General features: G+C 51.1%; 1 protein-coding gene across 4 annotated transcripts in view; it reads right to left on the bottom strand.

Moving 5' to 3' along the window:
* The window catches only part of LRIG1 (leucine rich repeats and immunoglobulin like domains 1), a 121,119-nt gene that overhangs the window by 31,547 nt on the left and 73,502 nt on the right, over nucleotides 1-16,070 (bottom strand). For 2 of the 4 annotated variants that reach the window (XM_022572607.3, XM_089919529.1), the window contains 4 exons: nucleotides 8,170-8,307; nucleotides 5,745-5,888; nucleotides 4,105-4,248; nucleotides 1,123-1,266 (listed from right to left, as the gene is read on the bottom strand). In XM_022572607.3, coding sequence (XP_022428315.2) covers nucleotides 1,123-1,266; nucleotides 4,105-4,248; nucleotides 5,745-5,888; nucleotides 8,170-8,307 — 570 coding nt within the window. The remainder of the gene's footprint in view (nucleotides 1-1,122; nucleotides 1,267-4,104; nucleotides 4,249-5,744; nucleotides 5,889-8,169; nucleotides 8,308-16,070) is intronic. The other 2 variants (XM_089919527.1, XM_089919528.1) reach the window with 1 other exon arrangement.

Here is a 16,070-nt window from a genome sequence, read left to right on the forward strand (position 1 = left end):
TTGAGGAGCTACTTTTTTTCCTCCAAAAACCCCAATCTTCTAGACGTGGGATTAAAACAAAGGGACATGACTGTGTCCACCAAGTCCCAGGAAATGCTGCTTTCATGATCAATGACCCACCAGGACATGGCAGGATAGCCCAGGCCCCAGCCCCTCCCCACCCAGGAGAGAGCCTGTCACGGCGGGTGTCAGGGACCCTGGGTGCCAGCTCAGGGATTCCGAGTCCCAGCCTGGAGCCCTGTGGGGGAAATCTCTTTACGTGAAGTATAAGCACACATTCCCGTCTGCACGGGAGCCTCGCCACCAGGCCAAGGGACCCAAAGCTGGGGAGGGGAAGGAGCCAGATGCCTGGGCCACTTGTCAGGGGAAGGACGACAGAAACCACATGACAGAAACTACATGCACGTAGAAATTCTCCCAGTGTCAGTGTGTCGCCGTCCCTCGGGTTCACTGTCCTTTCTGTGTTTGAGCCCCAATACAGGCACACCTCGTTTTAGTGCGCTTTGCTATGTTGCGCTTTGTAGGTATTGCTTTTTTTTTTTTTTTTTTTTTATACCAAATTGAAGGTTTTGGCAACCCTGTGTATTCAGATGATGGACAGCATTTTCTAGCAATGACGTAGTTTTTAATTAAGATCTGTACATCATTTTTTAAGACATAATGCTGCTACACACTTAACAGGCTACAGTATAGCATAAAGATACTTTTCTATGCACTGGGAAGCCAAAACGTGTGTGACTTGCTTTACTGAGGGGGTCTGGAACCGAACATGCAGTATCGCCGAGGCCTGCCCGGAGCCCCTCTCGTGAGAGAAGCACGTGTTACGTGGTGGAGCCATTCGTAGACAGAGGCTCTCAGAACAGCCACCCTTCGACAGCAGCCCCTGCTAATGTGAAGTGGGGCAGAGTAGAGATGAGCTGGGCCCCAGTGGCTGCGATCCGCGGGGCTTCGGGGTCCCGTTCCGGGCCTGCCTGCTGGGGGCTCTTTCCTCCCTCCGCAACAGGCCCCCGAACTCCCAAGCCCGCCGTGCCGTGGGATGCGCGGCCCAGAGTTCCCCGGGCTCTGGAGGAGCCACCTCCGGGCCGTGTCCACAAAGCACCTGCGGAGCCAGGAGACACTCACAGCTCATGCAGCTTCTGGCAGAAGCTCCAGCCGTCACGGTGGATCCGGGAGATGGCGTTGTTGCCAAGGTGGAGCTGGTGCAGGGCCGTGAGGCCGTAGAGTGAGCCGCTATTCACCTCCGCCAGGCTGTTGTACTCCAGGTGCCTGCAATGGCGGCCACGCGCGCCGGGTGAGCGTGGGCCCCCGGGGGCTCATGCACCTACCCAACCCACGGCAAAGGGGCGGCTCCCTGGCATCACCCAGGATCCGACAGCACTGCTGGGGAGATTGGTGAGGGGGGTGTGTGCACCTACATGTGTGTGTGCACACCTGTCTGGGGGGCAGGAGAAGACACTCAAAGCAACGCAGATGGCGGTGAGGACCCAGGCCGACTGAGAGAGCTCAGAGGCCAAGGGGAAGCTCCGAGAAGCAACCTTATCAGCCGAGTAACAAGCGAACCAGCACACACACGGGCACAGGAGCTCCGAGCAGAAGGCAAAGCCCACTCCAGGAAGAGAAAGAAGAGAGATGAGGAGGAAGCTCTCCTCATGATCCCCATCTTGCAGATGAGAAGACTGAGGCTGGGAGAAGCTAGGGAACCTGCCTAACACTCATTCCCAGCTCAGCCAGAATTCAAACCCGGGCCTCGCTAACCAAGCCTGGGCTCTGGATCACTGCGCCAAGAAACGCGGTTTGAGCTCTGGGGTCAAACTACTGGGATTTAATTCTCAATTCTGCCACCTGGCTGGTTGAAGGAGCCTGAACAACCATAAAGCAGAGATACCCAAGAAGTATCGACTCCATAGGGCTGTGCTGAGAAGGAAGAGAACGCAGGTCAGCGACTCAGCATCGTGCTGAGAACTGAGCTCCTGCTAAATTAAGTAAGGATGTTACTACCATCCTGCTTCTCGACGCCGCACAGCCCGGCCACAGACAACTCCGCCCCATGGGACTGGCCTCTTGAACAGAAGCTACTACTTCAAATGCTGCTCCACGTTCAGTATTACAAGGGCTTCAGGCAACCAGGTTTCACTTTTATCCATCGTCCTTTTTCTGCCTCTGCTCAAAAGGTTAGCCCTTAATTTATAAATAACCTCTAAGGCAACTCTTTCTTCACTCCCCAATTGGTATGAATTCGTTCACCGTAAAACCCAAATGTCATGTGCTAAGGACTCCATGTTCTTCTGAGAATTCTGACTCCCGGCCCTCCCAGCTCACGACCACCTGGGTTCCAAAGTCCAAAATGACAGTTTTAAGAATGTCAAGGAGAAGCGTGCTCGAATATGTAAAAACGGAGGCAGAGCCACGCAAAGGTGAACAACGAAGAGAGGGAGAAGCAAAACAGCAGTGTTAAGGATGTCATTTTACAAAGTGTGTGTGTGTGTGTGTGTGTGTGCGCGCGTGCGCGTGGTATGTGTGTGTGTGACGGTGTGCAAATCGAGAGATGCTCCTGATAATGAGGACGGCTCAGAGGGTTGATGGAACTAGACCTGGAGTTTTTGTTTTTTGTATCAGTTGCAAAGATAACTGATAAAAGGCATAAACGGAGTGATGAAACTTGTAGAGAATGGAAGGGCATGGGGGTGTCCTCAGCAAGATAAATCGTCGACCATAAAGCAAGAAATCTCACGGTGACACATCAAGATAGTGGTATAAGTGTATAAACTTGGAAGTTACCACTACAAATAGAAAACCCCAAAAAGAGAATGATTGGAAGTGACTGCTTGCCTCATGGGGGTGGAACTGGGGGAAAGAGAGAATGACAGCTGGGGTTGGTGGGGGGCAACAACTACTTTTCTTTACAATTTGATTTTGCTCAACTATGAGTAAACGTTTCTTTTGATTAAAAATAAATAAATGTAAATGTTGAAAAGCTGAAGCTTGGTAACTGCCTCGTCTGCCCTTCTCCGGATGCTTTTCCATCCCTCCACCGGCAGGCAAGCCCCGTGATTGTCCACATCTGGCTGGAGCGAGCGCTCCCTCGATAAAAGTGGAACATCTGCAGCGAGTGGCTTGATTAGTTCACAGAACATAAATAAATCTCTCAGGATGAACTATACATTTTTGGCCCACCTGCACATCAAGAAAGACGGTCAAACCCAAAGTGAGGAGAGAGGGAACTTCCTATGTGCGGGAGACAGGAGAGGATGTGGGAAGGGAGCCCACTGTCCGCCAAGGCGGCAGGGTGGGGGTCTAATAGGGAAGAACAAATCTGACTCCATGTCAGATGCCTCTTTTACTTTAACCTTCGCCTTCTATTGCTTTTGCTTCCAGTTAAGAATCTTGCCTGTAGCGTGAAATATACAGGGTAGCCCATTTTCAAGGCTCTGACCTTTAAAGGTGTTAACACTTTTCTATTCACATAGAGATAAAAAGTTGCCGATAAAGGTGTTAAAACTTTTGTATTCACATAGAGATAAAAAGTTGCAGAACAGCGACTAACATTTGTCTGGTTGGAGGTTTACAGGAACATCGGGACCTGACCTACACCGTCAGCTGCAAGGACAAAGGATTCCTACACCAAGAAGTCTGCAACAACCAGCCACGCCCCTGCCTCACCTGGCCTTTAAAAATGCTTTGCTGAAACCCTCCGGGGAGTTTGGGGTTTTGGGGGCACGAGCCATCCGTCTCCTTGCAGGGCCCCGCAATAAACCTTTCTCTGCTCCAAACTCCGACGTTTTGGTATTGTTTGGCCTCACTGTGCGTCGGGCAGGTGCACTTGTGCTGGGTTAACAAGGGGAGGGGAAACGGGGAGGGGAAGCGGCCCCAGCAAAACAGCCCCTCTTCCAACCTCACGAACCAACTCGCTTCACTGAATCCAATGAAACTCCCCCCAAGAGATTTTCTTAACCTGCAAGAAAAACACCCTGAGGTTTGGCGAAGTCCCCAAAGACACTGAGTGGCGCCCAGCTGAAGTCCCAAAGAGCAGGGGCTGGGTCCGGCCGAGGTCCTAAGTGGTCCCTCAGTGCCTGCAAGAATCCCCGGCGCCTGGCCCGCACTCACAGCGCCTGCATCCTGGCCAGACCCCAGAAGGCGCCGTCCGTCAGCCTGCTGATGTTGTTTCGCTGGAGCCTCAGCACCTCCAAACTGTCGAGCCCTTGGAACGTCAGGCCCTCGATGAGCCGAATCCGATTCCGATTGAGGTCCCTAAAGAGACGAAGCCAGCGGTTCAGAGCGTCCCCCACCCACGGCCCCGCCTACAACCATCGCCACGCGGTCCCCAGAGACAATCCCGGGAAGCCGAGACGTACCACAGACGTGCATGCCCACGTGCATGCAGACGCTGACGGGCCATTGCTAACTGGTGAAAGGGGGGCCCAGAGCTCCCAGAAGCCGGTCCCACCGCACCCCCGAATGAGCGAGTGCTCCCATTTCTTCCCCAAGCACCCATGACTCTGCAGTGAGAAGGGGCTATGACTCAGGAGGTGAACGTCTTAGGTGAGCTGTCTCTCAACTCAGCAGCAGAGACCCACACCAGATGCCTCAACCCAGGAAAAATCTAACCAACGGGTATCAAACGGCAACGACATTTCCCACCGAGGCACTACTCAGGTCTCTACTGATGGAGAGAAGTGACTGCCCTCAGGGGCGGGCATCTGGGCGCACTGCGAAGCGTACACACGGGCTTCTAACCCCCGTGTGCTGAAGCCTCACTGAGCCAAAAGATCTCAGGAATCTGGGTGAACTGGCTCCATCGGTAACACTCAAGGAAGGGAGAGCACAGCCTGACCAGAAAGCCCCTGGATTTCCCCAAATACTTCTGCAGTGTCTCATGACCCACATACGGCCCTGAGCATCCAGAGAGCTTCTCCAGCATCGGAGGGGGCATGGCCGGGCCCCGCCGCCCAGGTGTGTCGGAGCAGCGGGAGGGAGCAGGGCGGGGCACACCCCGTCTGGCCGCCAAACCTGGCCGTGAACACTTGTGTTGTTCTGCTTAAACCAGACATCGATTATCAGCTTGTTTTCCTGAGGTAGCACTCTTCTGATACAAAAAAACGACACCGGCGAACAAAACAACCAGGGGACAAACAGTCCATCCGGTTCTGGTAAATAGAGGTTCTCTTGACTCCAAACCCTGGGCCATTCTAGGAGGGCACTCAGCCGTGCTGGTCAGAAAAGTAAACGATTACACCCTTGCATTTAAACAAAAGTCAATTAACTACCTTATGAGATTAAGGAGATGAAGATGGTGACCCATCTCCTGCTTCCTACCTCTGGCTACACTGACTTCCTCTCAAACTGCCCGAGCAGTGCCGGACTCTGTAATGTCCACAGTACAGATTATCCGGGTGCCTTAAAAAAACACAAAGACCTCGGAGATAAATAAGGAACCCCACGCCCACAGTCTAAGCGTTAGCCAGGATCAGCTAGGCGGCAGGATTCCTCACTGCATTTTGGAAAGTGCCGATGAGGACAGGCATGTACATCCTTGGTGGATCTTTCCTCGGCAACCTGGGGCAGCCCGCGGGCACCAGACCCAGCTTCTCATTTGCGTTTATTAGGCTCTGCATCCACGGTAGTTGATGCACAGCCTGACCGAGGGGCAGCGGGGAAGGGGGTGCATTTGGATCGAGGTCCTGGGGGAAATTTGGCCTCCGTGAAGTGTGGCTAAGCTTAATTAAAGTGCAGGTCTCTGTACTCACAGTTGTGTCAGCCGGGGTAACTTGAATGCTTTCACAGGAAGCTGGGTGATCCTGTTTTTGCTCAGCCGAAGCGTTAGCAGCGACCGTGACAGACCGTCAAATGCTCCCGACTCCAGGGTGCTGATCCGGTTGCTCGCCAGGTTGCTGGAATGATTCATGAGAGAAAATGCGGTGGTCAGTGGGAGGCCTTCCTCATTCTGTTACCGACACCAGACCTGCCTGAGTTAGGAAAATGAGCTAAAACACACCCAGAAGGATGGGTTTCCAACGAGACATCTGTCGTCCCGAGGCTGCAAAGCTCACCTCTACTCCCAGACTCGGGTGTCAGGATCATCCTTGTCAGGCTCGACAGAAGCCCTGTTTGAGCCCAGAGCTCGCTCTGCTCGTGGTCGGAGGGGTTTACCCCAGGAGGGTGGGAGGGAAGTCAGTTACCTCCACCCCAGCCATCCTCGCACCCCAGCTGGGCCGCTGCAGGAGTCCCTCGCACCCACTACCTAAGAGTTAGGGTTCAAGGTCGGTAAGGAGAGCCTTAGGCAGCAGAAAGTCCACTGCGAAGCAAGGTCAGAGTGGATGTCATAATTTGGAGCAACAGCCTTTAATTTTGAAGTGGGTCTCATTGTATGACGTGTAAATGCGCATAAACCAATTCATTTAAATAATTTTAAATGTGTCGGAGAAACATTCTAGTTAGAGAGATCTGCATGAGTGGTTGCCAGTGGGGAGAGGGGAGGGGAGAGGGGCGAGACAGAGGTAGGGGATTAAGAGGTACAAACTAGTAGGTATAAAATAAATAAGCTGCAAGGATATATTGTACATCACAGAATATACCCAATAGTTTATAACAACTATAAATGGACTATAATCTATAAAAATTCCGAATCACTAGGCTGTACACCTGAAACTTATATAATACTATAAAATCAACTGTATCTCAATGAAAAAAAATTGTTTTAAGGGGTCTGCATGGAATCCCTTTAAAAAACAAGCAATAGTTGCATGGGATGTCCACCTACAGGATTACATGTGCAAGGGGCACCTCCCCTCAAAACGCAACGCACGGGGCAGCTAAGGTCTGTGCATTCTGTTGTATGTAAATTACATCAAGGAAGGGGAAAAAAGGAGAGAAAAGGGGGTAACAATTTGGTCTTTCCTATGAGAAGTTATCCCCAACACTTTTCCTTCTACCTTCCCTAGACCAATGGTGCTTTTTGTGGCTTAAGCAAAAGAGAAAAAAGACCAGAGAGCATTTTCTACATTGGAGAACGGAACGGAAGAAGGCATTCTTCGTCTCCATCAGGCAGCGGCCCAGGATGGGGCACATGAGGATTCTGTGCGAACGGAGCCGGACTGTTTGTTCTTAACGCTCCAGATTAAAGAAGAAGAGTCTGTGCGATGAAGATATACCGGCCAGCATGGGCCAAAGTACAACATCCCCTGCTTTTAGGCAGAGAGAGAGAAGGTCACTGCAATGCAGTTTAGCAGTGGTGGTTTCTCTGTCCCAAACAAGTCAGTGCCAGGTGGCAGCCGGACACCTTTCAAAAGCCCTCACTGAGTCGGGCTGAGCACTGCCACATCGGCCGAAGGATTAGCCAAGGCCTCCTTTTTCCAACTCTGGCGTTTTGACGCAGCCTAAGAAAGAAACCGCTCCTCTCCTCGGGGATCTCAAAAAATCTGTGTGCCTGGCCTTGGTCTCTGAGCACACGGGTCACAACGACCCCTAAAACCAGCCTCACGAACAACCCTCCAAAGCGCTCACTAATAATGCAGGGGATGGGGACTCACCTGTCACCTGAACGTGCCTTTTTAGCCTGAGTTTTCAGTTTCTTCCCCAAAGCAACATTTTCCTACCAATAAGCGGTGGATTAAACAGGCTTTGACTGTTTTTCTTCTGTCTGCCAACTGGTGGGGTGTGAGATGGGGCAGTAGGATGGGCGGAAGAGAAACAGACCGACCGAGAAGGTCAAGAGAACTCAGAGGATGCACGAGCACTGGCTGGTTGAGCCTCTACAGAGAGGTTTCGCTCCGATGTCACTCATCTAACTACCCCCAAACCTTTGTTCTAAGCTTTCGTGGGAGGCAGCCCAGTGAAGGAGAAAGCAAACAGGCTTTGTGGTCAACACAGCCACGTATTCCAGGCCTACAGTCTGCTCTTAAATGGTCAGTCTGTTAGGCTACTTAACATCTCCCCACCTCAGGCTTCCTCAGCCACCTCTACAGCCAGAATAACGCTGCTGTACTTGGAGATGATCTATGAATGGGCTAACAGAGGACTACAGACCTGGGTCTCCTGCCCCCTGCCCTGCTACGGGAAGACAAGGGAGGTGTGTGCCCATCCCACTGACTCAGCCGGGCCACGCTGGAGGAGAGGAGGGAACGTCCACCTGCGTCCAGACCTGGGGGCTGCCGGCAGACCCAAGGCACTTACAGCTCCTTTATGGGCAGCCCGTGCGGGAAGCAGGTGCTCCGGATCTCTGTGATGTTGTTGGAGCTTAGATCCAGCACTTCCAAGGAAACGTAAGCCTTCAGCTGACTCCCTTCCACGCTGCGGATCCTATTGTGTTGCCTAAGACACACAAAGGAAGGTGAGTCCAGCATGTCATTTTGCAAAGAAACTATTTTCCTTAACACTTCTTCCAGACATTTTTTTCCCTAGCTGCTTTGCAACTTCAGAAAATTACAAACGCTATGACACTCCCTTTTTATTTTATTATTATTTGGCCGCGTCGGGTCTTAGTTGTGGCACACTTAAACGACATCTCCCATCCCTCTTTCCACCAAGTTCTTACCCGCAGACTGGGAGCTAGACAGAATGTCGAATTCTTTGTCTGTGACAAGTTTGTCTGCCCAAGTTCTAAGCCAGGCTACTCTCCCCAAGGACAGGAACACAGGGGTGATATTTCGGACGTGTGGAGAGCCGCCTGGCATGAACAGCACTCAGATCTTACTGGTACACCTTCCCACAAAGGATGTGCCCAGTGCAACCAGCCAGCTTCTGATGTGGCTCGCATCTAGAATCTTCAGAACCTAGTCCAACCCCATCACTTACAAGAATGCAGGCCCCAGAGCCCAGAGTTCAGATTAATCCAACTGAGCGCATCATCACATACCTCACATTTTACCAACACCTGCCATGTACCAGGCGGGGCAACAGGCACAAGGGATGAAAAAAAGATTGCAAAATCCTGACAACCTAACAAGGGACACGGGAACTCAGTGCTGGGTCTAACTGGAATCGAATCCCCTGCACCTCCAACTCCGCACTCTTGATAGCTCTGTTCCTCAGTTTCCTCATCTGGAAGATGGGGCCACACCCTTTATTTCAAGGATATGGATGATCCCACCTGAACCACACTGCTGTGTCTCGCAGATGTTCACATAAGTGTTCAGTGTTTATCTCCCTCCAAGACTTACTTGTCCCTTAACCCTCTTTCTAAAAAATCCTGCAGTCTAACCCGCCAACCGGTATTTATTAATCAGGAGAAATTCGACAGATGCTAACCAAGGCTGGAGAGAGCAGGTGGCCCCCATGTGGGTTTCGCTCTGCCTGGCAGATTCAAACCACCGCGGCCCCGATCCCAATACTCAGATATTTCAGAATCTGTGGAGTGGTAGCGCTGGGCCTCCGGGCTCCAGCCTTTCACTCAGGCCAGTTTCTGAGTAAACAGTATCGGGGTCTCCAGCCAATCAAAGCATTCTTGAACACGATACAAGTGAGCCAGGCGTCGCTAACCAAGTGGCATCTCTCTTAAACAAACACTTGACCAAATCGTTTCCAACAGGCATAAACAAGGCCCTCTTTCCCAGAAGCTCTGGGGCTTCTCGCCGACGCCTTTGTTTTCTTCCCCTCTCTCCCAGGCCCTGAACCCAAAAATCCATTTACAAGGGTACAGCCCCTTTACACACAGCAAAGTCACGCCAGAACGAGAGGCCCCTTTTGCCTCCATGTGCCTCACCCCCCAAACTACTTCCTTTGAGTTCTTTATTAAGTTCTTAATAAAGATAGTCTCTTCAGTTTTCTGACTCGAAGAGAAAAAGAAAAAGAGAATAGAAAAGAAGACCTTTATTATGTAAAGTATGGGAAAAAAGAACAAGAAATAAAGGGAGTAGAGCTGAGCCTCATCCAGGAACTCTGAATGCAGTACCAGGGAGCTGGGAAAAGAAGGTCTGAGGAAAGAAGGGAAGGGGCGCCGCTGGCCCCAAGTCACACAAAGAGGGACCATACACAGTCCAAGGGACCACGGGACAGCTGCGAGCCCCCGCCCACTTCTCCCACTGCCCCTCCACCCCGTCCTCTCCTCTGGCTCTTTCATCTTACACCTTCCTTCTTTTTTCTCGTCTGTGTATTTATGCACTGAATCAAACATGTTCTGGGCCCCTGCTCTGTGCCAGGCCCAGGCTGGAGGAAGGATGCTGTGATGAAGACGGGTCTCTTTCATACACTGGAAAGAGGTCCCTGTTGAGCAGAAGAGGCAGCCATGGAGATGAGAAACAACGGAGCGTGGGAGCGAGGACGGATGAGACCTGCCGGGAGGGAGGGCGGAGCTGGGGAGGATTCTGCCGGAAGAGGCTGCCGGGGCCAGCTCCAGAGGGTGGGATGTGCGTGCTGGCAGGAGATGGGCCGGGCAGAGGCAGGGGGACCACATCAGGCAAGCCCTCGCAGATGCCCTGAGGAGTAGGGCATCCATGTCCCAGGGGACCAGGTGAGAGGTGGCGGCAACAGAGAGACAGACACAAGAGATGAAGAAGAGAGGGGTCCACAGGACCTGGAGATGCCAGATGGGGGTGCAGAGAATGGTGATCCTAAATTTTCTAGTTCAGAAATGCTAAGGTAACCAGGCGACTGGCTACACCTTCCATCCTTGCCCTTACGGCCTATTCTCAAGCCAGCAGCCGTAGAGATGCTGTCAGGGCGTCTCACAGAATGGGAGAAAACGTCTGCGAGTCACCTATCTGATGAGGAGTGAACAGCTGTAAGACACAGGAACTGCAACCCAACAGCAACAACACGAAAAACCCAAACGACTCAATCAAAAACTGTGCAAAGGGCTTGAACAGACACTTCTTCAAAGAAGATAAATGGCGAATGAGCACGTGAAAAGACGCTCAACTTCACTGAGCGTTAGGGAAATGCAATGAGATAGCACCTCACGCCCACAGCATGGCTACTATTAAAAAAAAAAACTCCGGAGTGGTATGTGGGGCAGAGGATGTGGAGAAACTGGAATCCTGGCGCAGCTGCTAAAGAAAACGGTGCGGTGGTTCTTCGAAAAATTAGGCACAGAATTATCAGCGTGTGACCCAGCAATCTACTTCTGGGTGTTCATCCAAAAGAAATGAAAGCAGATCTCAAAGAGTTATTTGTACACCCATGTTTATAGCAGCATTATTCACAGTAGCCAAAAGGTGAAGCAACCCAATGGATGGATGGATGGATGGACGGACGGACAAACATGACAGGTGTACACATACAAAGCACTATCATTCAGCCTTAGAAAGGAAGTTCTGACACATGCTATTAACACGGATGAATCTTGAGGACACTGCGTTAAATGAAAATACCCTATGACTCCACTTCCATGAGTACCTAGAGCAGTCAAATTCATTGAGACAGAACGTAGAGCAGTGGTTGCCAGGGGCTGGGGGGAGGGGGAGCGGGGAGTTGTTTAATAAGTTTGGAGTTTTCATTTTCCAAGATGGAGAAAGCTCTGGAAATAGATTACACAACACGAGCGTACTTAACACTACCGAACTGTATACTTAAAAAATGATTAAGATGGTAAATTTCATGTAATGTGTACTTTACTACAATTTAAAAACAAAACAAAGCAAAAATCAGCCAGTTCACAGGACTTGTTTGCCTAAAACTCAAATGATGGCTTTCCTGTCTCACTCAGGACGAATTCCTTACGATAGCCTCCGAGGCCCACGTGGTCTGCCGCGCACTTGCCTTGCTGCTTCACTTCCTACTCTTCCGCCTTGTACTCTGCCCCACACACTGGCCCTCAGACACGGCAGGCAGACTCCTGACTCACGACCTTTGCAGTTGCCTTTCCCATTGCTTGGAATGAATGCTCTTCCCCCAGAGATCCACAGGTCCCATGCCCTTACTTCCTTCCCGTCTTTTTTCACATGTCACCTTCTCAATGAGGGGTCCCTGGCCACAGTCTCTAAAACTACAAGCCTCCCTCCCCCCACCATTTCCCCCTCCTCCCTCCCCCACACCACTCTCACACTTTCCACTCTCTTGCCTGCTTTATTGCTCTCAGTATTTTTTAATTACCATCTAATCCGTCCAGTATTTTGCTTATTTCTACCTTAACATCTTCTCTCCCACCAGGATGTGGCTCCATGAAGGCAGAGATGTTTGTTTGTTTTGACCACTACTGTGCCTCCAACCACTGGAATAGGGTGCGGCACATAGTAGGTCCTCAATAAATAACTGTTAAAGGAGTCACAGAGAATACAGGTTGAATTCAGAAAGGCTCAGACACAGACTTGGGACTCACCTACATTTAAGCAGAAGAAAGCCCAGGCAGGCAGATGAGTGTAATCAGGAAGCAGGAAGGAAAGAGTTTGCCAACTGCCCCGTGGCAGCACTGCTCAGAGACAAATGACCCAGCCCACAGTGGCTTCAGAGCTTCTTGGGACTCAAAGAATGCACATCATCTTCTCTCCCCAGGTCTGGTCTCTCTGCTCTAGACTCTAGCCCAGCACCCCGATCAAACTCTTCCTGAATTCCTCCTATTCAGGAAAGCTGACCACACAGCTCTATCTCCCTTCTCTCACTAGAGCAAGAATCACACCTTGTTAGATGTCTCTGTGGACCCTGGCAATTCCACCCAAGGCCATGAGTTCTTCACGGGCTGGAACATGGCATGGCATTGAAGAACATGGCCCGCCTGAGTTCAAATCCCCATTATACCACTTACAGGTGTGAACCGCTGTAAAGGTGGTGTGAAGTTCCCAGGCCCTGTGGGCTGATGTGACCTGACATGAAGCAGGTACTCAATAAAATGAGTTCGTGTTTTTATTAGCCATATCTGTACCCTCAGAGCGATGCTCAGGACCTAGTTTGCAGCGGGTGCTCTGGAAAAAGAAGGAATGAATGGTTCCTAGTCCTGCCCGATGCTTCAGTGCAAACAGGCAGGCCTGACTCCTTGGGAACAAAGGGCTGGCTCAGAGTCTCACTCTTTGCTTCATGCGTGAGACGAGGCTGCTCCAGCTGGAGAGGGTCAAAAACCCCACCACTGAGAGACTGGGCTACTTCGGGAGCTGTGCTTCAAATTAAATCCCAGATTGAAGCTTCTGCAGGATTCAGGGGGCCTAGAGATCTGGTGGGTCCCCAACCAGCTGAATTACATCCTCCTCCTCGCTCCTGTAGCATGTGGGACTCGGGCCCACACCCCCGACCCCAGCCCACCAAACCCTACCCCACCAGGGACATCCCCTCCGGACACCTGTCCATCAAGGTTCAAAGACCCAGTATTCAGGAAAGCCTCCCTCCCCCTCCTTGAGAGGTGTCCCACTTTCATAAAACTCTCCATGTTTTAATGCCACGTGCAACACGAGCGGTTATGTCACTCCTATAATGTTAACTAACTGTCCAGTTTTCAAGGCCCCCGTTCATCTTTATAACCTCTGAATCCTTGTCCAAGTTCTTTTTAACAACAGCCGACCAATTACCGAACACACCTCTAGGTAGCAGGCCCTGGGTGAAGGCTCCGTGAAAAGACACAGCAACCTCAGGAGGAAGGTACTATTATCATCTTTACAGCTGAAGACACTGGGGCTCAGAGCTCTGCTGGGCTTCAGCCACGGTCACACAACTGGGACACGAAGAGGAGCCAGCGTGCAAGCCCAGGGGAGCGGGACCCCCCAGCCCATCCGAGAGGCTCTCCAGGCGGAATTTTAGGTGCACTGCCCCAGATTCAATCCGTAAGCCTTCAGCAGAGCTTGGCTACATGTGAATGCCGGCTGGCTATTCCCGGGTCAGCTCACACTGGTCTGTGTCATTGGCCTCAGCCAGGCCGGCTTTTGTACCAGCCTCCCAGAGTCCTGCGTGAGCGACAAGTCTGCAGAGAGCTGTGGAGGGCCACGCTGAGCAAATAAGGCGGACGAAGCTCTGGCTCACAGTGATGGATGCTCTGGGTGGAAAGAAGAGAACAGTGCAGGACAAGCTGCAAAGGGAGGCCCTTAGGGCTAGAAAACAAGAGTGAGGAGAGGGCAGGGGAGAAGACAGTGTTAGAGGAGTACTTCTAACTGGTCTCATCCAGGGAGCAGCCCAGCCCTTTCTCTGCCACCAAACAGAATCAGAACAACTCTGTGGTGACAGGGACTGGGGGGAGGGGTGGTGGCCAGATCGTGCAGCCTGTGCCTCCACCCCGGGTCGGTGTAGCCCTCAGGCTGTCCTCTGGGGTGCGGAAACTGTAATATGGCAGAAGTCTATTAAACCAACACCTGTTAAAGGCTTCACAAATAAAATCCGGCTTCAAAGGCAGACAGCGGGATAGATAAGCTCTCTCCACTGGGCTACATTTTCAGAGTCGATGTTAAATTAGACAGTAAAACACCCGGAGGCATTTGAAACCAACACTGAAAGCTTTTCATCTTAAGTGATTGTTCCACTGTGGTTCTGTACACTGGGGTTTAGAAGGTAGTGCCGTTAGTGGTGGAAAAGATCTCGTGTCACAGATAACAGCCAGGAAGAAAGGGCGAGGGGATCAAAGGAAGCAGCGGCAGGTGGATTACAGCTGGTTGCTGAAATTATGCACCTACTGTCTACACCAGGGGTCAGCAATGGATTCTATAGTGGGCCAGATTTTAAATATTTTAGGCTCTGTGGGTCATTCGGCCTCTGTCATGACAACTCAACCCTGAAGGTGGGGTGTACAAGTAGCTGCAGACAATATGTGAGCCGAGTGTGCCTGTACTCCAATAAAACTTTCTTTACCATAGCAAGCTGTGAGCCAGATCTGGCCCCTGGTCTACAACATAGAGCAACCGGTTTGGATTTCTGGGAGGCAGGGACCCAGATTCTAATTCTCGCTCTGATGCAGCTTTCCAACTGTGTGTGAATCACTCTTTTTGAATCTCGTTTAACCACCTGCAAAATGGGGCTAAACACCTCTCTGCAGCAGAGAGAACCCTCCCATGCTCCCTCCAAAACCCAGGTCAGACATCAGTAATCACCATCTTTCCCAATGATGTCTTTCCTACCCCTTCAGGAAGTGAAACGGAACCTAAGTTTACATCATTCTCACGCTCCTCAGAAGATGATCCGGGTTCCTGACCGGGGCCAGTGGAGGCAGGCTGGCAAACAGAGTGATCTTACAGAGAACAGACATTCACACTGTGTATCCTCACTCTTTTTAGTTCTTCCAATGACACAGAAAGAAACACACCGAAGCTGGCCATCACACCAGTCCTAATATCTAAGCAGGCACGCCCTCAGCTCTCCCAGACAAGTAGGGTGACTCACAGCAGTACACGTGGTCAACTCCTGCAGTGTTGACTCTTACTAGATACAGCAAGTTTTCCATCATGTTACCTCAACATCAAACTTTTAATAATCAGCAAAACTCCAATTACAGCTCTTGCCTCATCGGAACCTCTGGCTAAGGAATAGTTTCACACAATCTAGCCCAGAAATGGGGGTAAAAATGTAATACACCTGCCACCACTCCCGTCCCTCCCCTCCCGCCATTCCCCACAGTGACCCAGGCAGACGTGGTTAATCAAACTCCACACCCTGCAGCCTCTGAGCACCCAGAGCACGTTGCACCTGGCCCATCACTGTGCTGCCCTGGAATTCTTCCTACGGCTCTGCACCACCGCACCTAACCCCACTGGCCCACGTAGCAGGTGATCAAAATGATCAGGATGAAGGCGCGTACACGGTATTAATGATTTTAATAACCCGAGGAGCCCTGACGTTTACCTAAGGGGGTTCGACTGTATTATTGCAAGCGCTAAAAAACATTAATCATTTCAAGGACACACAAGAAGACATTGATTTCTCTTTTGTTGCAGAACACAGCAGTATCCAACAGACCATGCGGTCGGGGCAGGGGGACAGTCGTTCTGTTTGTTTGCAAATGTTTTTACTGAAATATCACAGGCATACTGAGAAGGGCACAAATGATAAATGTAGAGCTCAATGCATTTTTACAAAATGTCTGCACCCGTGTAACCACATGACAGATACAGAACATTTTCAACATCCCAGCAGGCTCCCTCCTGTCACTTTCCTTGTCATCTATTCTTCCCCACGGGAACCTTAACTTCTACCACCTATGATTAATTTTGCCCATTGCTGTGCTTTATCTC

The sequence above is a fragment of the Delphinapterus leucas genome, chromosome 10 (assembly GCF_059928025.1).
Source record: "Delphinapterus leucas isolate spDelLeu-1000000601 "Yukka" chromosome 10, BTC_Dleu_Yukka2, whole genome shotgun sequence".
In the NCBI taxonomy this organism is placed as follows: Eukaryota; Metazoa; Chordata; class Mammalia; order Artiodactyla; family Monodontidae; genus Delphinapterus; species Delphinapterus leucas.